Genomic DNA, 26,236 nt, shown 5'->3' with positions numbered 1-26,236 from the left:
ATCAGCCGCTTCATTAATTATTTCTGGAGAGTTATTTCCGGCTCGTTTTCCTCCTATGAGAACTTCTAGCCGTGATACATCATTGATGATATTATCAGGACAAATATTTAAACCCGTTCCAGTTTTTGGTTGTTGTCCTACAATTCTTGGGGCTAAAACATCTTGCGGTAAACTTTCAGGAGATGTTGTTAAACCAATTATCGGCGACCTAGTTGGCTCGGATTTTTGACGACGTGGACTTTGTTCAGATGCAACCTCATATTCACTTAACGGGACTAGGTCAGTATCTATTATCCTCCGCCGTTATTGTTGCAAAGGTGTAGAAGGTTTCTGCTGGGAGGATTCTAGTTGTTTTAACTGTTCGTTATAAACTCTTTTTACTTCTTCAAGGAGACCTCTGTATTCTAAATCATCATCTCTGGCTTGTTTTTTGTTTTTATATATACGATATATCCATTTAATAAAATTATCATCATTTACGTTTTCAAAACCGGGTTTTAAGATACTAGATTTTTTAAACATACCAATTAATATTTTTCTGGGCAATTCTTCTCTTGGAGTATTTTTAATATCTTCAGCAAAACCCTCCCTAAATTTTGCAATCAGTCCAATATTTTCCTTTATTGGTTTGGACGCGAGTTCAGTACGAATTTGCCCAATACCTTCAAGTATTTCTTCGCCGACGGGCGGAGGTTGAGCTGCAGCTATATCAGTTGGAAGATCTCGTAAAATCTTTTTTGCTTGTTTGGCTCGCTTAGCGGTTTTTTGTAACACTGGAAGAATACCTTGTCTTCGTTGTTCTTCTTGTTCTTTTCTTTTCTTCTCCCGCTCCTCCACATCCACCACCTCTTCATAAGTCTTAGGTTCTCCCAGTAAAGCTCGCTCAGTGACCACTGCAGCTTTTTCAGTAGCTGTTGTTACGGGTTTAAATAATTCTTCTGCACCTATTGCAAATTCAACTTGTGCCTGCTGCCGTGCTTGTAATTTTTCTCTGACACTATCACGAACAGGAAGAAATTTTTTTATTGCTTCTAGTCGCTCTCGAGCTAGTCTAGCAGAATGTGCTTCTCCGATGTTGGCCATTATTGTTAACTTAAATTTTTAATTCACAACAGAAATCCTAAAATATTTTACATCGCTAGCAGCAGAGAGACTGAGCCGCCAACGTCGTCGTCGACGTCACCACGTTAAGAAATATTTTTCATAGTGAGTTATCTTTGTCGAAATAACCCTTCTAGCCAGAAAAGAGGATTTAGTCATCATAGTTTCCGGATAGAAGGGTTATTTTTGTGAAATAAGACCTTCTATCAGAAAAGTTTTCGATAGATGGTCCTGTTGGACGAAATAGTTGGTGGGCCCAGTCTCTCTGCTGCTGAAGTATAATACTAAATTTGAAAAAAAAAAAGATTGATTCCAAAAAGAAAACAAGTAAAATTTTGCATAAATTGCGAATACTTGCATATGTATCGATATGAGAAAATTATTGCAATAATGGGATTAAATGAGTCACTTCCACCATCTGGGAGCATATGCTCGAGTGACTACGGTAATTTCGTAGATTATTGCTGCGCAATGTTACCATGATGAAACCAGATATGCATGTTCGGATCACTCGCATAATATCATAGAAGAAGAAAGAACGGATGCTAAAAAAATGGGGCTGTTGCATTACTTTCAGTTCGCTGTTGCTTGCTTCTTCGGACTTTGGTATTCATTATGGGTTTTACTTCATCTTTTGCTCTCTTTTATCAAGGGACCAAGAACATTTGTGACAGATCTTTTAAAGAAAAGAGATGTTATGCCAACATGTCTAAACGATCCGGACTTGGGATCTCATGACTTCGTACACCTCGAGGTAAAGTATGATCGACGAAAGTGCAAAATTGTGACTTCGTGAATATAGCACTTTAGAAGCCGTTTCTTTAAGTTCTTATAACAGTTTCTTTTGTCTTTTAACTCGGCAGGCCACTGTAAATTTGTGTGCATTTAATTTTTGTGTTCATTACGGTTACACCGTTTATTTGAATCTTGATTTCAAATCAGCACAGCAAAAACTATACATTGTAATGAAGTAACAGTTGGTAGTACATATATGACATTATGTTAATTACAAATAGGAAAAACTATTTAATAGTATCCCACTAGATTTGACAATATATTTTATCTTTAATATTGCAGCAATTTTTTTAATTAAAATTCCCAAACATTCACATATTTCCTTGATTTGACCCGTTAAACATGTTGAAATTGGTTAGGTTATTAATCTATAAAGTCTGTGGCCACTACTCACTGTGGTCTTAATGCATTATTAATGCAGTGTAAAAGCATTTGTGCATGTGTTCAATTGTATTGTTTGTAGGGGTTATTTCAGAATATGTTTAAATATTTGTGGACTTTGTTAAGTGTTGGTGGAGTTTTAGAAATAAAATTTTAAAAAGAAACCGATTCTTTGCTCTAGTGGGATTTTGTTAAATCTTTGTACTTATTCTAGTCTCATTATTCATCTTGTACTCAGCATTCGCAATTCATCTTGTGTATTTTTCCTGTGCTTTGTACTACCAGCCTTTTCAATTTATTATATGTATATTTTCTTTGATCATTTCAAGTCATATGTCCAGTATGCGTAAGATCAAAGTAGTATGATGAACCTCATGCATGGCTCTCTTTTTGTCAATGAAAAGACTTTGCTAATCCAGACAAAAGATGTAGTAAACCAGGTAATCCCATCAGGGATTTTGACTTGAGGTTATTTGTTTGGGTAATTTTTGTTGTCCACTAATGTGGATGAACAATACAAATCCAATAAAGAATTCTGTAGTGAAATGTCTTTGAAAAACATTTGGATGCCTCTTTTGGTATGTTTTTCCTTTCATAACAGTACAAATCCAACAAAGAATAATGTAGTGAAATGTCTTTGAAAAACATGTGGATGCCTCTTTTGGTATGTTTTTCCTTTCATGACAATACAAATTCATTAAAGAATGTTGTAGTGAAATGACTTTGAAAAACAAATGGATGCCTTTTGTCAGTACACCTTTCCTTTTCATGTCATCATGGTGTCATCTGTAATGTCATGAGGTGTTATTACTAGTGTTATATATCGGAAAAAATTATATGGGCATATTATCATAAATTATGCAGTAAAGTTTGATTATCTACACACACACACATATGCATATATATATATATATATATATATATATATATATATATATATATATATATATATATCAGTGTTCCATCTAGGATTTCAAATGATAGTGTTGCTAACCAGGGCACCTTCAGCATGGTTGGGCAAATTTTACAAGATCAGGGCACTTCATTTATGAAAGAATGTCATGATATAATAATAATCAATAAAAAAGAGAAGAATGAAGTAACTTCGACACAAAGTCATTTTTTTTCTCAAACTAGTCACTATTTCAACCAGCATGTAACCATAAGCTAGCATTTTCTTTGTCATTATAGATTATAGATTTTGGGTTTGTTGCCATCTCATCTGTTCTGGTTTCCTCCATAGGTTCATTTTGAGAGAATCTAAAACAAATTCAGAAATGGTCATTTTGCTCCTCATGCTCCAATAATATTTATATCATTCAAAATTTCAAATATGTGATTAAAAATAATAATAATAATAATAAATTTGTGATTAATAATAATATTAATGAATGACCTTGTGGTCCACACATTATATAATAATTAGAAACTTAATATCACAAAAATTGAAACATGAAACTTAAAGTATAATTTCTTTCTCTCTTCGTATAATGTAAATAACATAATGTTTTTAAAAAAAGTAATTGTTACGTTTTTTAAATCATCATTCTCATATTTGTCAAATGTTAATTTCATTACAAAGGCACATCAGCATTTGTAGTCCGTCTATATATCATGCATTCTGAATAAATTTGAGTCAACTGTACAATGAATTGATGATGAATATAAATGAATAAAGAATAAATGAAATTAAATTGAGGGTATTTGTTCATTAATAATGTTTTTATATACATTTAAAGCAAGTGTATATGGACAAAAAGGCTGCTGTTTTCTGTTTCTAGATTTTATTCTAGTGGTTTAAACCTAAATTAATGAATACTCCACTGAAAGAGTACACTGCAAGGTCACTCTTAATCTTGTTGACTTTCACAGTGTGATTGGTGAAAACAGATAAATAGCACTGTAACTAAAACATTAAATGGACTTTGAATACTATGTGAAGGGAAGAAATTTAGACTTTGAAACTTGCTCAGTGTAGTTCGGTTCAGATCTGTCACAGTAAACAGTAATTCTCCTATTGGCCAGCCTAATGATAAAATTGTTTAAAATGAGTGGATGGGCTTATCAGTCAAGGGTTTGGGCTTATTACCAAAGATATCCTTAAGAAATATTTACATAAATTGTATAAAGTTGGGGTGGGTTTATTATTGAATAAATACATTATTGTTATTGTTAATATTATTTTTGATATTATTATGCATGTTTAAATTGTATGAAATTGGGGTGTAACTGCCACACTGTATACATTTTAGCAATATGACTGATTTTTAAAAAAACCTTCGTTACAGATACAAAACACACACACAGCGACTCACTTGACTTGTGTACCAGATACTTTAACCAAACTTAGTAGATGGTATTCATTTGAAATAAGAAAGACATCTATTGATTTTAAGCTCAAAAGATCAAGGTTACAGTGATTCTATGAAGAAAGATACTGTCCACATTGTCTTGAGTTCTTTGACCATACTTTATGATCATGAATTGCTTGAAAGATGCCTGTTCATGTTGTTGCCAAAAATTCAGTGGTAAAGGTTACAACAGTTGAAAGAAGGAAAAACAATTTCCATAAAACGTCTCAAGAACTGTACACATACCTTGACCAAACTTTGTTGATTTCTTTCATTTGAGACAAAGAAGACAGTTGTTTTGACATTAAAAGGTCAAATGATGCCAAGGCAAAGAAACTCCAAGAAGAAAAATTGTTTTCACTAAATAACTCTAATTTTATGCTGCAGCTATGATCAACTTATGGCTTGTACTTTTAGGCAGAAAAAGCGCATGTTGATTTTAGGTTGAATAGGTCGATTTTAGGTTGAATAGGTAAGTGGTCAGGGTCACAGACTAGAAGACACATAGTTTATGCAGAATAACTTGTGTTCTATGTCTTCATCAGATTTGTGAATGACTTGCATTTAAGACAAGGAAGACATTTATTTAGATTTGAATAATCATATTGTCTGAAAAATGAAAGAAGGTTTTGCATGGCAGGCATATTTTGTTTCTAATCACAGAACAACAGATGGCTTATGTTGTGTCCACTCTTCTTTTGGATTTGCATTTGGAAAATAAATTCAGTTTTTTTTGTCAAGTCTACATAAATGGGAAAGTGAGACCATAGTAATTTTTAATTTGCATATATTTCCAAAATTCCTTCATAGATTCTTATTGTACTTGGATAAATCTTGATGAAGCTTAGACAACTAATTCTGCCACTTACTCATCGGCTTCTGTGCTTGGGGTCAAGGTCACAGTTATTTATATCTTTGCAGATTTTGATTATACTTTTTCATTTACTTATATTTCATGAAACCCATGATAAATTTGTTCATACTTGGTATGAATCATTATGAAGGCGAGACAATGTTGTGAAACATTTGTCCCTTTGGTCCTTGAGTCAAGGTCTTAGCCATTGAAAATGCATATGAACGTTTTGGCTAATGTTTCTTCTTTTGCTCATATTTTCTAAACCACTTGATGGATTTTGTTCAACCATTATTAGAATGAATCATTATAAGCCAAAATGATTCATTCATTAAATGTTAGCCTTTTGTCCTTGAAGTCAAGGCCATTTGTTTTACAGCAGTGCTTTGATAATGTGCATTAAGTCAAGGCCATGTATTTTACAGCAGTGCTTTGATAATATGCATGAAGTCAAGGCCATTTGTTTTACAGCAGTGCTTTGATGATGTGCATAAGTCAAGGCCATGTATTTTACAGCAGTGCTTTAATAATGTGCATGAAGTCAAGGCCATGTATTTTACAGCAGTGCTTTGATAATGTGCTTGAAGTCAAGGCCATGTGTTTTACAGCAGTACTTTGATAATGTGCTTGAAGTCAAGGCCATGTGTTTTATAGCAGTGCTTTGATGATGTGCATGAAGTCAAGGCCATGTGTTTTACAGCAGTGCTTTGATAATGTGTATGAAGTCAAGGCCATGTGTTTTACAGCAGTGCTTTGATAATGTGCATGAAGTCAAGGCCATTTGTTTTACAGCAGTGCTTTGATAATGTGCATGAAGTCAAGGCCATGTATTTTACATCAGTGCTTTGATAATGTGCATTATAAGCAGGCCAGGCCATTTTGTTTTTAGACCAAAAGGTAGCCCAGAGGAGAAATGCGTGACATTTTATTGAATGAAAAATGGATGCAGCCTAAGATGATAGGGATTCAAAAGTAAAATTTTTAAAAAGCCCATATGCTTGTGGCGTCTTTCCATCCTTTTTTTAAAATGCCCATATGCTTGTGGTGTCTTTCCGTCCTTTTTTTAAAAGTCCATATGCTTGTGGTGTCTTTCCATCCTTTTTTTAAAAGCCCATATGCTTGTGGTGTCTTTCCATCCTTTTTTAAAAAACAATTCATATACTGCAGAAAATAAGTCATTTTAATTGAAAATGAAAATGATGGGGTAATGGATGTTTCACTTAGCCATATTTCTAAGTTCTACTGAAGTTTTAAATGGTGTTTGAGAATAAGGTCTGTACCCATCATTGTTTGAGAAAAAATTTGACCATTGGGCCATTTCAGAATGGATAGGGGAACATGTACCCCAAATGACAATATAAGTGCTTTGGCTACAAGTAATTGACATCAGCAGGCCTCTCCATTGATTAGAAAGCATATAGATCTCTCTTTATGGGCCAAGGAACCATTTGAAGATTTAGGCAAGGAGGCCTCTCTTTATAGTCCAAGGTGCCATGTGAAGATTTAGGCACAGATGCCTCTCTTTATAGGCCAAGGTGCCATTTGAAGATTTTATGCATATAGGTCTCTCTTTATGGGCCAAGGAGCCATTTAAAGATTTAGGCATAGAGGCCTTTCTTTATAGGCCAATGAGCCATTTAAAATTTTTAGGCACCATTAAGAAATTTTTAAGGGCTTAGCAATTTTAAATGTTATTATTACAGCAAAACAAAAGACAAATGTCACATTTCAGCTTTTACTTGTACATGAAAATGAAATCATTGTTGCAGTATTACTTTGTTTGGCAAAGTTGATGATACCCTACTCTGATGTCTCTCTGCAAGAAGACCCTCCTCTCCTTCCACCACCTACACACTATGGAAATCTATGCATCAAGCCATCTACCCAATGATTCCATGCAATAGGCACAGTCCACCCTCTGCTAGCTATATATCTCTGTAAGCTCCACGAACTCTTGGGATATTCCTGCATCAAGCCATGCACAATGGATATCCATCCATTATGCCACCCCCACCCCACCTCAGATTTTCTGCATCACGGCACATTACCTTACAGATAAAGTGACTAACACATTATAGAAATCCATCCATTATACCCCAACCCTCAGATTATCTGCATTAAGTCACCTAACCCTAGGGATACTTTTACATCATGGCCCCTCACTTCCAGTATATCTGTATTAAGCCTATACCCCATAATGAATAAAAAGAGATCAAGACCCACAAGACAAACATTTTGTTCTGTCTTTTTTATATTTCTCTGAGAGGACAATCATGTCAAATAAATATACGAAAGTGGCAGAGTACAACTTGTTGGTCTTTAAGAACCCAGGAACAGCTTTAACAAACTTGGGCCCAATTTGAATCATTTTCATGGGGTCCTTTAGATTTACATGGGGTGGGGTGTGAGTACTGCATTTGGAAATAAACTATTATTGAACAAGTTTTATATGATATTAAACTTAAAATTTTCTTCCATCACTTTAAAATTACTTTCTCTTTGGATATAGTTTTAAAAGTTACTAATGCGCTGGGCCCCTGTCAGTGTGGGGCCCACTTGTGCCAAATCAGCCTAAGGCTGGCCCTGCTAGACATCCCCCTCCCCCCCCCCACCCGAGGATATCCAGGAATCAAAACTCCCATTAAACATATGACCGTAACAAGGTCCCCAGCTCTTGGAGGTATCCTTGCATATGATAAAGGTCCCTATTAACACCTAGCCCACACCTCTTGCAGGACTATCCCTTCATCAAGTGCCCCCCCCCCCCCATCTTAGGGATATAAGTGCATTGGAGTGTTAGGGTACACCTGCATGATAAGATTTATAGGGAATCATAATTTAGGAGTAAATTACCAACATTTGGAATTTGCAATTTTATTCACATTTGTCATGAATGAAACACCAGTAGTTTCATTTTTGAATTTGAGATTATGGTCTGTTTTCAACTCCAGGAGGTTTCCTAACCGAAGGTTTACCCCCCCCCCCCCCTTCACTTTATCAAGCATTATCTAAATATGGCTGCATTCCTATAACCTTTCCACACCTGGCATGACAAGCTTCAGCTATAGCTATCCTTGACCTACTTAGATATTTGTGTACTGTACTGGTGGGTTTATGTCAGGCAAAGGTTTATTGGGAACCATGTGATAATTGCAGTGTTGGTATTGATACTCAGTGACAAAGTTAACCAGTCAAGGTTACCCATGAATTGGCCATAGTATCAAGGAAAGCACTAGTTTGTCTCATCTTTGTTTTGCACAGACACACACACACTCACCACCACCACAGTCACCACCACACAATGTTTTCTGACTTGCCTATAAAAGACCTAGGAGAAAACATGGCGGAAGTTTACAACTCGGTAAAGAACCTAGAGAAGTATTTCAAGATCAAATGAATAGACACAGAAGAAGGATCCTTTTGAGAATGTGGCTATGAAGAGGGAACACGAGAACTAGACATGAGCAACATACCAAGGGAAAGAATACCGGATACATCACTGGTTTTAATAGCGCTGAAAGTCAGGAATCCAGATATAATACATCAAATATACGCTATAAACAGAAAGGGATATGGAGGTTACTTTATAAGACCATGAGGAAAATTACCAGTCCTTCCGTATGAAGAAATTAGTATCAGGGTTGAAATGGTAGCTGTGAAAAAACCTACACCTATTCTGAGAAAGATTAAGAAACAGACAGGGGAACTCTACCTGTCGGATATCCATAAGGAGATTCCCATAGAGGATACTGTAGAATGCTTTGAGAAAAAATTCGGTTTCAAAGTGGAAACCTATAGACTAGCAACTGTTCCAGGATTTTCAATATTTGATGGACGCAGGATACTTGTAATAGAAAAGACAAAGCTAAGAGAGATTAAAAGGGCGTTCTATTTACATGGCTTCTTAACAAAATCCTGGTTCAAGGGTTGTATCTACTATCGAACATGCAACAGATGCGGAAAAACTGGACATACTCCACATAAATGTCCAACAAATCCAACAGAAATCCACGAAGAGATCAAGGAAAAATCCCCAACTGCAAGACAACAGGAACAACAACAGCAAAAGCTGCCAGTACAAATGAAACAACAACAACAATTACAACCAAAACAACCAAATCAGGAACAAGAGGGAAAGCAAAATTCAAAACGGCAAAAGAAACAGAACAGACACAAACAACAACAACAACAGCAAGAAAATGAGAAACAAGAACAACGGAAACAAAAGCAATTACAAATACAGCAGCAAGAAAAAGAGGAGCGATGAAAAGAACAACAACTACAAAAGCAGCAGAAAGAAAACGATAAAAAGAAGCATCAAATACAACAACTACAACAACAGAAAAAACAAAATGAGGAACAAGAGAATGAGAGACAAAAACAGCAAAAAATAAATAAAGGAAATAAAAAACCCAAACACCAACAAGGAGAACAACAACAATTGGAACAAAAACAAGGCCCACGACATCGACAACAACAACAACAAAAGAAAGTAACAGGAATACAGAAACATAAAGATGCTAGCCAAGAGAAACAAAGAGTAGAATCCATGAAACAAAAACAGCTAATAACAAAGAAGGGAAACACAAAATAAGAAAGAAACAGCTCCAATACAACCAAAAACTACAATCAGCCAAATGGACACATGATCAAATAGAAAAGTATCTAGAAGATTTTGAAGATTATGAAAAATATGGAGATTACATGATGGAAGAACATGACACATATGTAACACCAATAGAAACAATAGAGATGGAACTACTGCCATAAATTTCAACAGAACATGCAAATAGAGAGAAAGATAAGAAGAGCAGCAAAGAGACAAAAAAGAAGACAAGAGGCAGAGATGAACGAAACATCCCTTTTGTTTGACGACAAATGCCTGGAACAGAATTCATTTCCAATTACACTGTATATACAAATTAAAAAATAAGTAAAAATAATTTTTAAAAAATAATAAAATTAAGAAAAATATACATGTATGCAAACAAGAATAATAATAAAAAAATAATATAACATTTAAAAAAAAACCATTCACACAAACATAAGTAGGGCAGGAGGGCCTCCCTAAATGGTCTGCAAAGATCAACCTGGGAGAGCACCCTTTAAAAAAAAAAGACCTATGGTTTTGAGCTGAAACAGAATTTGCTGCACATGCAAAAGGGAAGTTTTTGAGGGGAAACTCGTATTATACCGGAATGAACTATTTCACAGTTCATTCCTGTTTATAACATCACAGAATCTTTAAAAGAACACAGCATGAGTACATGGTTAAACCTTGGACAAGCAAAATATGGATGCTGTGAGATAATGGTTTGTCAAGTAGCGATGGTGAAGATAAAATGTTTGTTTCCTATACCCTTTTTCATAACACTTGTACTGGATTGATTGTGCTATTTCCTGGATTTCTCCCAGGAAGCACTTCCCTTCATTGTGTAAACAAAAGGATGTCATATGACATTACAGTGATGTAATAGAATTTGGTAATGTGTGATTTTATGTAACTGAGCACAACACTATTGTGCAGAATGCATGGTTTTTTTTGCATTGTGTTCATGATTTTATTTGCAACTGAGCAGTTTTACTGTAAATTAGTATGTGGGACCAAGTACAGATTGCCTTCATTATAATAGTCATCATTAAAATGCTATACTACTGTGGACTCCAGGACCAAAATTAAACCATTGCACATGTATTTGAATTGGTCATGGTCTGTTATGGCCAAAATTAAACCATTGTATTTGAATTGACGATTGTACATTATAACCAAAATTAAACCATTGTACATGTATTTGAATTGATGATGGTCCGTTATGACCAGATTTAAACCATCGTACATGTATTTGAATTGGTGATGGTCTGTCATGACCAAAATGAAACCATTGTATTTGAATTGGTGATAGTCCATTATGACCAAATTTAAACCATTGTACATGTATTTGAATTATTGATGATCTATTATGACCAAATTAAACCATTGTATTTGAATTGGTGATAGTCTGTTATGACCAAAATTAACCACTGTATTTGAATTGGTGATGGTCTGTTATGATCAAAATTAAACCATTGTATTTGAATTGGTGATAGTCTGTTATGACCAAAATTAAACCATTGTATTTGAATTGGCGATGGTCTGTTATGATCAAAATTAAACTATTGTATTTGAATTGGTGATAGTCTGTTATGACCAAAATTAAACCATTGTATTTGAATTGGTTATAGTCTGTTATGACCAAAATTAAACCATTGTATTTGAATTGGTTTATCAAATATATGACATTATGGGTTGAAAGAAAACATCATTATTTGACAAATTTAGTTTTAATGCCACTTGTCTACAGTAAATGCACATATGTGGTTGTCACAGTACTAACATTTACTTCATGACACAGTTTGCAGTTATTGACCTGATCGAACATGTTATAAAATGGAGAGCAGTACCATGGCTGTGGGAGAAATAAATTCCCTCAAGGTTTTTCACTTGTTTGCATTTTCAAAAGAAGCTGCATTTGCTCCTGCATTGGACCAGTTACAGTTACATATTCTTTTCTCAGCAGACAGAGATCTGAAGTTGCAGAAGATAATTTGTACATATAATTTAAGGTACATTTTATATCAGGAGTAATAATAATAATAAATGACAATCATGTGGTGACTGGTTCCATGTGGCAGTACTGAAATATTTATGTAAAAAAACATAATGACACATGAGGAGTAGAAAAGGAGAACAAGTCTCTTAGAAGGTGTGCCTTTGTTTACAGTTAATATTATTCTACTATGGTTTTATGGTATTCCTGTTTCCACTTGTTTCTACCTCACTGAAATCAGTTGTATTTGTTTCAGGAAGTAAGGCTGCACTATGTTGCCAAGGGAGATGAGAAAAAACCACTGATGTTACTGGTCCATGGTTTTCCAGAGTTCTGGTATTCCTGGAGGTACCAGTTGAGGGAATTCAGCAAAGAGTATAGGTATGTCCTTTAAAAAAAAAAATCATTGGTCAGACAGTAATTTCCTTTGGCTGAAAAAGTGAGGTACAGCATTGTGCTGCTTTTAGTTAACTTGATGGTAAGGTGAAATGAGCTTATAGTATGACCCTGCATGTGTCATCCATCAGTAGTCAATATTGTCAACAGATCTGTTGTTACACACAATTTTATTTGAGCTCTGCCTTTTTTTTAAAAAAAACTGTATTTTCTTGTATAATGAAACATACATGCATACATTCTGCCAGAGTTATTTCCTATTTTGACTTGGATCATTCCCTGAAGCAAGCTCAGGACTAAGGGTAGTGTTAATAAGATGGATGCAGGAGTGTCCATTAGTACTAATATTAGTACCCTTATTCCTACCACAACAAATCAAGTTGGGGCTACGACATCGTAGCTACAGTGTCCATAAGCTGTTGATATATTTCTGGTTTTATTTATTATATTGTTACAGTGGATAAGATTCATTTAGTGAGTAAATGATTAACTTAGTGGATGAGAAAATTGGTTGATTGATCATTTGAGCTGACCAATAAATTGATTGTTTGATTGATTAATTTGTTATTTTCACAGAGTGGTAGCCATAGATCAGAGAGGGTATGGGGACTCAGACAAGCCAAGTGGTGTTAAAAACTACAGCACTGAGAAACTCACTGGAGACATTAAACAGCTTATTCCAGCACTGGGTAAGGGTAAAATTAACCTAACATGACAGAAATGATATAATGCAGTCTTCACATGATGATCATATTTGTCTGTTGATTGTTCTTCTATGTATCTGATGACCTTTTTCTTTGTTCTGGAATGGTATTCCTCAAGGGTTTGAGTAAAAGATTACATAAGTACTGTCTGCTTATGATGTTGTTCATAATAACTGATTTTATAAAGAGAGGAATGTTTACAACTAAGTTTTTGCAACTAAGCTGTTTCATACTAGTGGCAATAAACAAACAAAGTGGATAAAAATAATATAATAAATATTAGTTTATAATTGTTCAAAAATAAGTTCAATGTCTACCTGACCTGAATCATTGATTTTGGTTTTATAAACATGTTTGTCTAAATCATAGTCCAGAACATTGGAAATTCCCCCACAAAATGCTGGGTCTACCTGTTGTTTACTATATTTTATGTTATAATTTTAGTAACAAATCTGTTAATAACTAAGATTTTATCTTGTAAACATTTGGAACCTTCCAAACTGAAATTTTCCGTTAGGTAATATTTTTAAAGTAGAAAATGCTAATTATGACCTGAGGTCAAGTAGAGCATTATACAATCTTGTTTTTCTAGAAATGTTGAAAAATTCATTATAAATTTAAGTCTCTATTTTCAAGAATGTTATTTTGGAAGAGCACTTTGTATTTATAGAGAAGAATCACTTGAAATAAATAATTGAATCAATAAAATTCCAGCTTAATTGAATTTCTGGACTCAGTGATAATACATTTGATTTTACTAAGATCTTAAAGCACAAATGATTAATTTTTCCACTAACAAGATTATATAGTCTTCTGTATGACCTCAAGTCACAATTAGCATTTTCTAAAATATAAAAAAATGTTACCTATTGGAAAATAACCTTCTAGAATGATCCTAATGATTACTAGATAAAATCTCAGATAAAATTAGTAGGTCTGTTACTAAAATTATAATATAGAATATGGAATATCAGGTAGGCTAGGTATATTGCATGGGGAATTCCAGTAACCTAGACCTAGACCCAAATAAATGTTTACTTCTGTTAATAATGATCCTAATATTAAACTTATATTCATAGAAAATATTTTAACTAAGTATTAGTGTTTACAGAATGCAGAAAGTCAGTGATTCAGATCAAGTAGAAAATGAACTTGATTTTGGACACGGTCAAGTACAACATACAGTGTTACATTACAATGGCATATAATGAAAAATAAAATAAAAAAGTAACTAACAAACAATGCAAATTAAATATACATAACAGTTTTACATTTTACAAAACTTGTTGCTTTTCATTCCTTTCTGCTACTTTGTTTAAGACCATAGAATTGTAATAATTGAAATAAATTGAAAAGCAGTGATAAAACTAAATTTAATCCAAAGAGATATCGGATCCAAGACCATATAGATGCATCATATGAGACGACCACTTTATTGGTCCATTAGTGGTGTTGCTTTATTTGAAATGTAAAACATTGTCATAAAGCCAGTTTCAAATGCTTATTCACTAAAATGTCTCTTTTACTTCATGTATTTGGTTGTATTTTTGTATTATAATCACATTTTTCAACAAAGACTTATAAGATATGTATTTGTAATTCTCTATATTTAGCTGTTAGGTAGATGTTAGCCGTGGTGAGTAATCTGACCCCAATTGGGTCTCTTGCTATAAAAAACCCAAGGGAAAACAGCTTGGTGTTCTTTCTAATTTGAATACAGTTCTTAAATACACCCATTGCAGTGAGGAATTCAAAGTTATAGACACCTGGAGAAAACAAAGAATTTTAAAGGATTATGAACAAGTATATTGTAGAATGCATGCATGTTTGGGTGATTTAATTTTGGAAATATTGTCCACAAGAATAAGTTCATATGGCAAAAGTGAAAGCGCTGGCATAGTCCTGATATGACACATTCTTTGTAACCTTGGAAAAGTGAAAGGGCTGGCATAGTCTTGATATGACACATTCTTTGTAACCTTGGAAAACTGAAATGACTGGCTTAGTCCTCATATGACACATTCTTTGTAACCTTGGAAAACTGAAATGGCTGGCATAGTCCAGATATGACACATTCTTTGTAACCTTGGAAAACTGAAATGACTGGCATAGTCCTGATATGACACATTCTTTGTAACCTTGGAAAACTGAAATGACTGGCATAGTCCTGATATGACACATTCTTTGTAACCTTAGAAAACTGAAATGGCTGGCATAGTCCTGATATGATACATTCTTTGTAACCTCGGAAAACTGAAATTACCAATACTCAAAACTCAAACATAAATGTTTTGGCCTGCTGTACTTATATTTTTGGGGGAAGTTGTATTTTTGTTTACCAGAAAGTGTTTTTAAAGTATAAGTGCAATGGAAATATAATCTTGCTGCCAAGAATTCTAGAGTACTGCATGAGTCATATTTTTATACCAGGATACTCCCGCTGTGTGCTGGTTGGACATGACTGGGGTGGAGCAGTTTCCTGGCACTTTGCCATGCGCAATCCTGAAATGGTGGAGAAACTGATCATATTAAATTGTCCACATCCTGCAACTTTTGCCTCCTACATGCGAAAGAATCGAGAACAGTTCAAGAAATCGTGGTATTGTATTTTATTGGTTCCCGTCTTTAATTTGTTTATTATTATATGTTCTCTTCTTATTGCAGTTTAATCTTATTATGACAGACCCTACATCAATAAATTCTCTTACATACTGTATTTGGCATGATACTTGCACATACCTTATAAAGCATCTGCCCAACTTTTTTGATTTTTAATCCATCTCAATCCTAGGATACCTTTTTGGAAGGAATCACTTGCTGAAATTTACCTTCAACATTGTGTTTTACTTCAAATTTACTACAGTGCATGTCTTGTTACCACTTACCTTTATCTCAGAAATGGATTTTACCTGTGGGCAAGAGAATGGACTTCCAAAGTGGAGAGCTTTCAACATAGACAAAAGGGAGCTAATATTTCTAATATGTACATGTAGTGGATGGGACACTGTTTATGCCATTGGTGGTATACAGTTATCCTAATGAGCTGTAAAATTGTGAAATTTACCCAAATAATAATTGAGCTCACATTGCAGCTATTATGTTGAATACAGTTATTAGACATATTTGGGATGTTGGATGCATCCAATTTTGATCCATCCAGCATCAGAAGGTGATTAATGATGGGTAGATTTAGCCCATATAAAATTCCTTCATCACATTCTGTGAATGGTTACCTATGTCCATCCCTTACACCACTACACCACTCCCTCTATAACTCGCGTCCTGATAACTCGCGAACCCGCTTATAATGTGGTGTCAGGCGTGGATCCCAGTTTTTAAACCCAAAAATGCCCCCAAAACGTGTCCCTGTTTGTTGAAAATGAAGAAAATTGCAATCAAAATTGGTAACAGAAACTTTGATGTATCGCTCATTTTATCGTTGAAAACGGTAGATAGGACCTGGAAATTTTAATCAACACTATGAAATTTAAAAATAGCTCATACAATTTTTTACATTTTCTTTCCAAACGATATTCCTAGTACACCGCAATTAACGATATGTATGGAAATTTTGATCAATGAAAATGTCACTTACACCAAGTGGAGGCAGTACTTTAATAAATAAATACAAATTAAATAATAAATTTTATCAATTGAAATTTGTGTTCTAGTTCCATCTTTTAGTTCCTTTAAGTGTAATTGTCATAAATGCAATGTGTCCTCTTGTAATTAAACGTAGAATGCGTCAATCTACCGTATCAGCTATGTCCGCTAGCGTTTCTCTGAGAACCTAATTAAGTGACGACCGTGTTTTGATAACTGACTTGCAGAAATATTTGTTGTATTGTTGCACTGAATTAAAAGCTGGCCTCCTTTGTATTATCACGTTAATTATGTCTTTTGAATAATAAAAATGGAGGTGGAATAAAAGAAAAGTTAAAAGGCACAAAAATCAGACTAACTTACAATCTAGCTGCCTACGTCGTATGTCGGGTGAACTTACTTCATTTCATCACTCGAACACTGTAATAAACGTTATTGTGTGTTTAACAGAGACTACCTTAAATTAACCGACTCTTTCATAACTGTGATCAAAGATAAGGCAGCCAAGCGAAATATATCGTAAAATATAGAGCTTGATTTCACAGATACGGACCATTGTGGGCAACTGAGTTTCAGAGAATTCTTGAACTGGCATTTAAAGATATCCTCAGCGATGATAAGAAATTTCATTATTACTTCCATTGAAATCACTACATTAACAGTGTACTAATTGAACAATAAAAAATTGAGTTTCAACGTAGACATGTCACGAAAAAATGTCGCATGTTTTTGAAAAAAAAGGAATCTTGTTTGGTGGTGTAGCAGCAGTTAGTCTAGTTCCTAAATTGTGGACTACCGATTTGGCAAGATACTATTAAATACCACTACGGGAACCAGACTCATCAAGAAAACAAAAAGCAGTGACGTAGAGAAAAAATGTTATTTAAACAGAATAACGAACAACTTCATTAGAAAAAGCGCATTACTAAAAATTATTATCGATGTGATTGTAAAATGAGGATTCAGTCATTAAACAGCCCAGTTCCCTAACGAAGCTTCCCCCCCCCCCACGGTTTTATCGATGTCAAAGCGATTTTTTCAATTTTTGGAGGTCCCTCGGTAACTTGCTTATAGTGCAGTCTATGTTTGTGGACCCCGATGTGCGCAAGTTGTCGAGGGAGAGGTGTATATGTCTGTTGCCAGTATATTTTTTTTCCATATGCATGTAGTAACTTTGATGCACTTTGTAGATAGAAGCCATAATTGAACATTATATTAAAAACAGTTTGACCAGTTTTAATTTCCAACATTTTCTATCCTTAGATCTTTGCACTAACATAGTGCATGAAGGTTTATTCTACTGTACCATATTGACATGGTCATTCATGTCTCATGAACACATTTCTTGTTTTGCAGGTAATTATAAAGCATTTATTTATGCTGTAATTGGTGATGTCAAAATAAGGGTTACACATAGGTTGTTAAGGAAAAACATTGACCCTTTCAATTCAGACTCTTCTCTTATGCACATGTGAACATTTAAATTTACCTGTAGATAACGGGAGCCCCGAGTGGCCAAGTGGTCTAAAGCGCTTTCCGTTACGGATCACTGCCATCTCACCTCTGTCTGCGTGGGTTCGAGTCTAGGATTCAGCCAATGTCGGTATGTGAGAAAGCTTGCTAGTAGCTTCTTGTGGGTTGGTGGTTCTTTCCGGTGATTTCCCGGGTTCTTCCTCCACCATTATTACTGGCCGCCATGTATAGCCTATCGTGTGCTGAAAAATGGCATTAAACCCTACAACAACAACAACCTATAGATAACACCCATAATTTACTGATAGATAACACCCATAATTTTCCAATAGATAACGCCAGTCCTTTCCAACACTGATCATTCAGTGTATTTGTCATTGTCAGAATCATTTGTTTTGTCTTCAGTCAGGAAAACTTTTATTTTACTGCCACTGTTTTAGGCACAATTTCTTCATGGAAATGTTCATTACATCATCCTGGACCACCCCCAGGGAAAATAGGTCATATTGATCTATTTTTGTTTGTCTTTACTTTTCATTGACCAGCAGAGCTTATGTTATTGCCTGTCATGATTTGAGCGTGTCTTGTAAAACCAATTGGCTATGATAAGCATTTTAAGATTTATTTCCATTTTTATATATTTTTTGTAAAATTGTGTCCATCCTTCTTGTCCTCACATTCTTTACAGTTCATATCTTTTGAACAGTTTGAGATATCACAGTCATGGTCAGTAATTTCTGCACACTAACGTTTGTTCAAGACTTCATATCTGGCCAAAGATCAAGGTCATGGAGACTTATTGTTCAGTAATCTCCCAAGTCAACCATGACCCACTAGTGCCTCCAGGTTCGAGTCCAAGGCTCGGCTAGCATGGGTACGTGGGAAAGCCTGCCAGTAGCTTCTCATGGGTCGGTGGTTCTTTCCTGGGTTTTCCAGGGTTCTTCCTCCACCAGTTATACTGGCCACCATGTATAGCCTATCATGTGCTGAAAAATGGCGTTAAACCCTAGAACAACAACAACAACAAATAGTGCCTCCATGATTGATTAATAAACACGGGTCAGGGATATAATGTGTCCTTCATGGTAGTCTTGTGTTTAGCCAAGAGACACACCTAATTTGTTTGTGTCCAGACCTGGATAAAACCTCTTATATCAATTCACTTCCTTTTTCAGGTACATGATGTTCTTCCAGGTCCCAATCCTTCCAGAGATAGCATTTTGGTCCAATGATTTTAAATTTTTGGAATCTGCGCTCCTAGGAAAGAAAGGAGGAATTCAGTCTGACAAAACTACTGTTGCAGATATAGAAGCCTACAAGTACTGCTTTTCCACTAAAGGTATTCCAATTTTCTAAATCATTTTTTTGTTTTTATTTCGCAGAATTTTTAGGACTGTACAAAGTCCTTTGCCATGGTACAGACTGTATTTTATGCATTGTTTTGGAGCCTTTAATTTTTCATACAAACAGTCCATAAAAATTCACCACATTAATACCTTATGTAAAGATGCCAGCGATTATGAATGTTTTAAGATTATTACAAAAGTTTTATAGTAGTTTCAGATTTCAGATTATACCATGCCCTTGATGACTCACACCTAGATAACTTGTGAACCTGTTTATATCATGCTGACAGGTGTGAATCCCATTTTTCTAGAAAAGCCAAGAGGATTTACCCTTATTTGTTAAATTAGAAAACAAATTTGAACTACTTTCAGCAGAATTTGATCATATTTGATAGAAAGCATCTGGGAATAAAGTCTTTTCAGATTGGTACAAATGCTTATTATCTGCCATCGGATATGGGCACTGTTGCTGATAATAGACAAACTTATCAAAGATTTCTTTTTCTAGATCATTAAATAGAATATCAGAACTTGATAGAAAGCATCCTGACATGAATTTCATTCATATGTCAAGTATGGCCACAATTGCTACTAAATAAAAAGTTTAAATCATTTATTTTCCAAAACCTCTGAATTCTGAATTTATTAGAAATAATCATGGCATGAATGTCCACCATTATAAATTTAAAATGACTATTTTATGTCTCAACCTTTGAAACCATTTAACAGAATTTGACAGAAGGCAACCTGGCATGAAGATCTGTCCTTTTTATACAGATGATGAAGATCTGTCCTTTTTATACAGATGATGAAGATCTGTCCTTTTTATACAGATGATGAATATCTGTCCTTTTTATACAGATGAAGATCTGTTCTTTTTATACAGATGATGAAGATCTGCTCTTTTTATACAGATGATGAAGATCTGTTCTTTTTATACAGATGATGAAGATCTGTTCTTTTTATACAGATGATGAAGATCTGTCCTTTTTATACAGATGATGAAGATCTGTCCTTCTTATACACATGATGAATATCTGTCCTTTTTATACAGATGAAGATCTGTCCTTTTTATACAGATGATGAAGATCTGTCCTTTTATACAGATGATGATCTTTCCTTTTTATACAGATGATGAAGATCTGTCCTTTTTATACAGATGATGAAGACGTGTTCTTTTTATACAGATGATGAAGATCTGTCCTTTTTATACAGATGATGATCTGTCCTTTTTATACAGATGATGATCTGTCCTTTTTATACAGATGATGAAGATCTGTCCTTTTTATACAGATGACAAATATCTGTCCTTTTTATACAGATGATGAAGATCTGTCCTTTTTAAACAGATGATGATCTTTCCTTTTTATACAGATGATGAATATCTGTCCTTTTTATACAGATGAAGATCTTTCCTTTTTATACAGATGATGAAGATCGATGATGAAGATCTGTCCTTTTTATACAGATGATGATCTTTCCTTTTTATACAGATGATGAAGATCTGTCCTTTTTATACAGATGATGATCTTTCCTTTTTATACAGATGATGAAGATCTGTCCTTTTTATACAGATGATGAAGATCTGTCCTTTTTATACAGATGTTGAAGATCTTTCCTTTTTATACAGATGATGAATATCTGTTCTTTTTATACAGATGATGAAGATATGTCCTTTTTATACAGATGATGAAGATCTGTCCTTTTTATACAGATGATGAAGATCTGTCCTTTTTATACAGATGATGAATATCTGTCCTTTTTATACAGATGATGAAGATCTGTTCTTTTTATACAGATGATGAATATCTATCCTTTTTATACAGAAGATGAAGGTCTGTTCTTTTTATACAGATGATGAAGATCCACCATCAATATGGCTGTCTGAACCTGTAAACAAACTTTTTTTTCCAAAACTGCAGAATAAAATTTGACACAAACCCCTCCCTCCCCTTTCCAAGTTTGGTGACAGAGATTATGCCTGATGTGCACTTATGGATGTAGTAAGAAATGACAAATAAAGGAAGGAACCTTGAGGCCTTAGTGGTCAGCTTACTGGACTCGCGATTAAAATGGAGTGTTCAGATCTTATGATTGGGTCAGCCTGGGTTGATTACCATATTGCATCCTTGGGCACATTACATAAGTCGCCTCTGCACTATATGACCTATTTGTGTTGCTGTGCCTCAAAACACCAAACCATATTGACCAACTTTGGAAAAAACCTCATAACCTTTTCTATAAAAAAATGAATGCTTAATGGACTTTGATCTAATTTGACAGAGAGTGTCATATTTTGTATGCCTTTCATATTATTTTATGCAGTTGTTACTGTTTTTGCCATCCAATATGGCTGCCATTACATTTACACAGCTTTATCTCAAAACCCACTGAACAGAATTTGACCCAGAACATTCTGGTATGGAGTGTCTTTCAGTGTTGGACCAATGGTTCTAATATGATATTAGAAGATACAAAAACTAGACAAACCTTGAAACAATTGTTTATTAACATTGCAGTTAACACCATTGGAAAAAATTCCAACAGACACCGTCTTACTGACCCACTGTTCTTGCATTTGGCTGACAGGCAGATGTTGGTCAGGTCAGTCATCTCACATCTTCTTGAGCCTCACATTTTAAACTAGTGACCTAGTTTTGCTCATTTTATATGCATTGGTTTGTACCTAAGTATGGGTGCACAAAGTGTATATGTGTTATGTAACATGCAATCTCAAGAGAAGTCAGTTCACTGAAGAAATGTGTCATATATGCCATCAGCAGGACAAGAAATGGGGGTGAGTACAACACTACAAGCTTTAATAATGTATATACAACTTAAATTGATGGATATTAATTGAAAAACACTTAAAACATGGTGATTACATAAGTAATTTTTAAGTTTTTGCAGAGAACTATGCATTGGTACACACATATGTGAGAAAACTGGCAAATGAATAGCATGGATAGTTGAAGTACACATGTACTCAGCAACTGATCTCATGAATAGCATGGATAGTTGAAGTACACATGTACTCAGCAACTGATCTCATTGCATTTATAATAGTGAATCCATAAAAATTACCATTAGAATAAGAAACATAATTATTTATTGTCCCAGCATAGGTTCTGATGTGTCCAAATTTAATGCAAAAGTTATTCTAAGAATAACAGGAGAGATGAAGAACAATTACATGTCAGTACGAACATGTACATGTGTCAGGGTCACTAATGAGTGTTTTATGAATTTCAGACCTTTAGAAGTTTCTCTGCTAGATTCCATTTGAATCTAAATTCAGAATTCTTTGCTAATAAACTCATGCAAACATGAAACACTATATACCTGGCTTCCATAAAAAAAATTCATGTCCAACAGGATTGATCTCTTTCGTACCTGGAATAAAATACCCAAATAAGAAGCTCATATTCAGGCTTGAAAATAATTGTTTGACCTCAGATTGTATATTTTAACATTTACATTTAACATGTGTGAAACTAATCTAGGCATTCTCTCGAAATAGTACATGTGACCTCTGCACCCAGTTTGGGAGTAACCATTAGAGTTCATAGGTATAGAAGAATCTTCAGCAGACAGTCAAGTTGTAAGCCAAAACAATGTATGAAACATGCTCTTTAGTAATTGAAAAATATGTTGATAATTAAGACTTTTCACAACTACACGGATAGCCTGTTTGATCAAAGCCCTCTACTACAGCAACTTAAATGGTTCTGTACAATAAACAGTAAATGTAATTTGAAATTTTTATTCCAGTTGTAAAGATGGAAAAGCATAAATATAATATTTGTATAGCATCACAATGACAACTAGAATATTTTGCAAATATTTTATGGAAATAAAATGGATTGAGTCAGAGCTTAAGCATATTGGCATATAATGACTTGAAAATATACATGAAAGACATAATGCATGGATATATTTATGGAATTAACTTTAAGAGGTAAGATGAATGAAGGGAGGGGGTGAACATACAGGTAATGATACAGTTACCGAAACTGCTCACAACAAATATCCAACAGCAGTCAATGAATTTTAAATGTCTTTTTTTCAAAATCAAATTCATAAGATATTAACATTTGGTGCTACTTCATGCCTCCAGGCTGCAACTCTGGGATTTAAGACAGTGACATGGAACCAAAAATCTATGTATTTCCTTAATGACATGAGATTGTGTCATATACAAGTTTTATATTTTTAAAAAAAGACACAATATGAGGACTAGGATGAGGGTTAAAAAAAAACATTTCTAGAACATTCTAAGTTGTCAGCATGACCAGGTCTATTACTTCATTTTAGTAAGCTGCCCGGCAACAATCAGGGAGACCATATTTTTTCCATGGCAATACCAGTATCAGAACTAAATTCCAAATAAACATGTTTACCTTCAAGTAATGATTATCTTGATAAATAATCTTCAAGCATAAAAAAAATTAGTCATTTAATAAGCTATTTACAAAAACAATCATTAGGTTGGCCCAAATTCCTACCCTTAGTTATGGACAAAGGCTAATCACAATACAAATTAAATATACACAACACATCTAATTGATCAAGATATTTACTCTCTAGATCACAGAATATAGTGTGTTTAAGTTAAATCTTTCCATGTGCATGGAAAACATAGGAAGAATTATGTGGTCAAATCCATAGCTCAGGCCATTGACCAGGTTTGATTCCCACCATCTGATAAGCCCAGATCAACTAACCATGGAGTGTCTATGGGCAGGGCATTTCAGTCTATTGACTTCCAGGTGATATACCTTCAAGATGTTGATTTGCCACAAAGGCATGGCTCAGATCTTCATGCCCATGGTTTTCCACACACACTAATACATTTTTTTTTCTTTCTTCATGCCTACTGAACAGTCTTATCCTGAGATTGTTCATATGCTAGCTCACACTACTATTTTGACATTATTAAATTGATGTCATTGGTGCTCTTTTCATAATGCAATAAATAAGCTATTACATTTCATATCCTGTTAAACTTTTGCACAAAAAAAACATGGCACATTGTGGGTTGGAAAAATAATCTTCCCCATGTATGCTGACATGCAAGGAAATCTAGTCATTGGGCATCATGTTTTTTTCCACCATGAACAGGTTCTTGAATTAGATTTCCTTATCCTGCATGCAGAGTCTAACATATATTTTATTTTAGTCTGATATACGAGTTATGTACTTATGTTGATGGTTTGGGGGCTGTTATACAATACACCAATAAAGATCTGGGAGCTGATTTATTTGTCTATATTATTCTCTCTCAATTAAAAAAAAACATTTATACCATCAAATTTAGTCTGCATCGAGCAAATAAAAGGACAATCATAGGACAGTGATTTTAGATGAGACATGTAACATATTAATGTATGTGTATAACATACATATCATGTGGGGGTGGGGGCAGGTAGCGAGTGGTCTTAGGTGTTCACCTTAAAGATCACTGACATTTCACCTCTGCCTCATGGGTTTTTGTCTTGGATTGGCCAGCATGGGTATGTGAGTAAGCTTGCCAGTAGCATCCCATGGGTAGGTGGTTTTCCTCAGGGATTTCCTGTGTTCTCCCTCCACCAAAATTTAATAGAGAAAATAATAGTGTATATGAATTGAAGACAAGCGACTGTCCAGACATGTCTTTAACTGGGGTTGGAAATTACATTAGTAGCCTTGACATTGTTGGTGTCATATTCTGCTACAAATTGGGTCAGCTGACCAGTTGATATTTTATTTTTGGAAATAAATACTGCAATTGATGTTTTGTCATTCATTTTAATTCATCAGCATTGAAATTAGCAAATTGAGCTAGGATACCAGGCTGTCAGCAGTGAAGTTATTTCATTGGGCCAGGGTACCAGGCTGTCAGCACTGAAATTAGTGAATTGGGCCAGGGTACCAGGCTGGTTTGGGGTATGTGTACCGAATGCTTAGTTGAACACATGGCCATTTTTGGCATTGATTGTATTTTCTCACAGACAAGATCTTGGCACATAACCAGTTAAAACAATAAAGAGAAAGGAATGCCTTCCCATGTTGTATTAGATAATGTGACACAAGACCTCTTGTTAACTTATGATAGCCATTGAAATTTTTTTACTGATCCAGTGGATTTGTGAGGGCTGTGATTTTATTGATCTGTCAACAATTTACTTATCTTTGATTAGCATTTATTTTCGTTATATTTCCTTAACCCCTTGTTGGATTTTGTTTATACTTCGAATGGATTATTATGAAGGATCATTCATTCTGCACGATGCATACTTGCCCCATTGACCATTTGGTCAAGGCAACAGTAATAAAAACATTTTTCAAGGTTTGGTTAATATTGTTTCTTTGCGTATACTTTATAAACTTCTTGATAGATTTTGCTTGGCATGAATCTTTAAGAAACTTAAACAATTCATTTTGCAACATGCTTGTTTTACATTCTACTGCAGTGCTGTTATTAAGACCTTGACATAAAGGCCTTGCCTTGTTTTACATTCTACTGCAGTGCTGTGATTAAGACCTTGATATAACGGCCTTGCCTTGTTTCATATTCTACTGTAGTGCTTTCATTTAGACCTTGACATGCAGGCCCTGGCTTGTTTGACTTTCTACTGCAATGCTATGATTGAGACCTCTACATGCA

At 34.6% G+C, this 26,236-nt stretch overlaps 1 protein-coding gene across 2 annotated transcripts in view; it reads left to right on the top strand.

Annotated features, from left to right (window-relative positions):
* The first annotated feature begins 1,607 nt into the window (after positions 1-1,607).
* The window catches only part of LOC149802024 (epoxide hydrolase 4-like), a 36,201-nt gene continuing 11,572 nt past the window's right edge, over positions 1,608-26,236 (top strand). For both annotated transcript variants that reach the window (XR_016420770.1, XM_089956425.1), the window contains exons 1-5: positions 1,608-1,855; positions 12,325-12,449; positions 13,041-13,153; positions 15,599-15,767; positions 19,420-19,583. Coding sequence is in view for 1 of the 2 variants with exons in the window: in XM_089956425.1 (XP_089812551.1) it covers positions 1,655-1,855; positions 12,325-12,449; positions 13,041-13,153; positions 15,599-15,767; positions 19,420-19,583 (772 nt within the window). In the remaining variant the exon portion in view is untranslated. The remainder of the gene's footprint in view (positions 1,856-12,324; positions 12,450-13,040; positions 13,154-15,598; positions 15,768-19,419; positions 19,584-26,236) is intronic.

Source organism: Sinohyriopsis cumingii, chromosome 4 (assembly GCF_028554795.1).
Source record: "Sinohyriopsis cumingii isolate HCF-2022 chromosome 4, ASM2855479v2, whole genome shotgun sequence".
In the NCBI taxonomy this organism is placed as follows: Eukaryota; Metazoa; Mollusca; class Bivalvia; order Unionida; family Unionidae; genus Sinohyriopsis; species Sinohyriopsis cumingii.
Note: the sequence above shows the minus strand (reverse complement) of the source record. Positions and strands in the feature narration are given on the sequence as shown.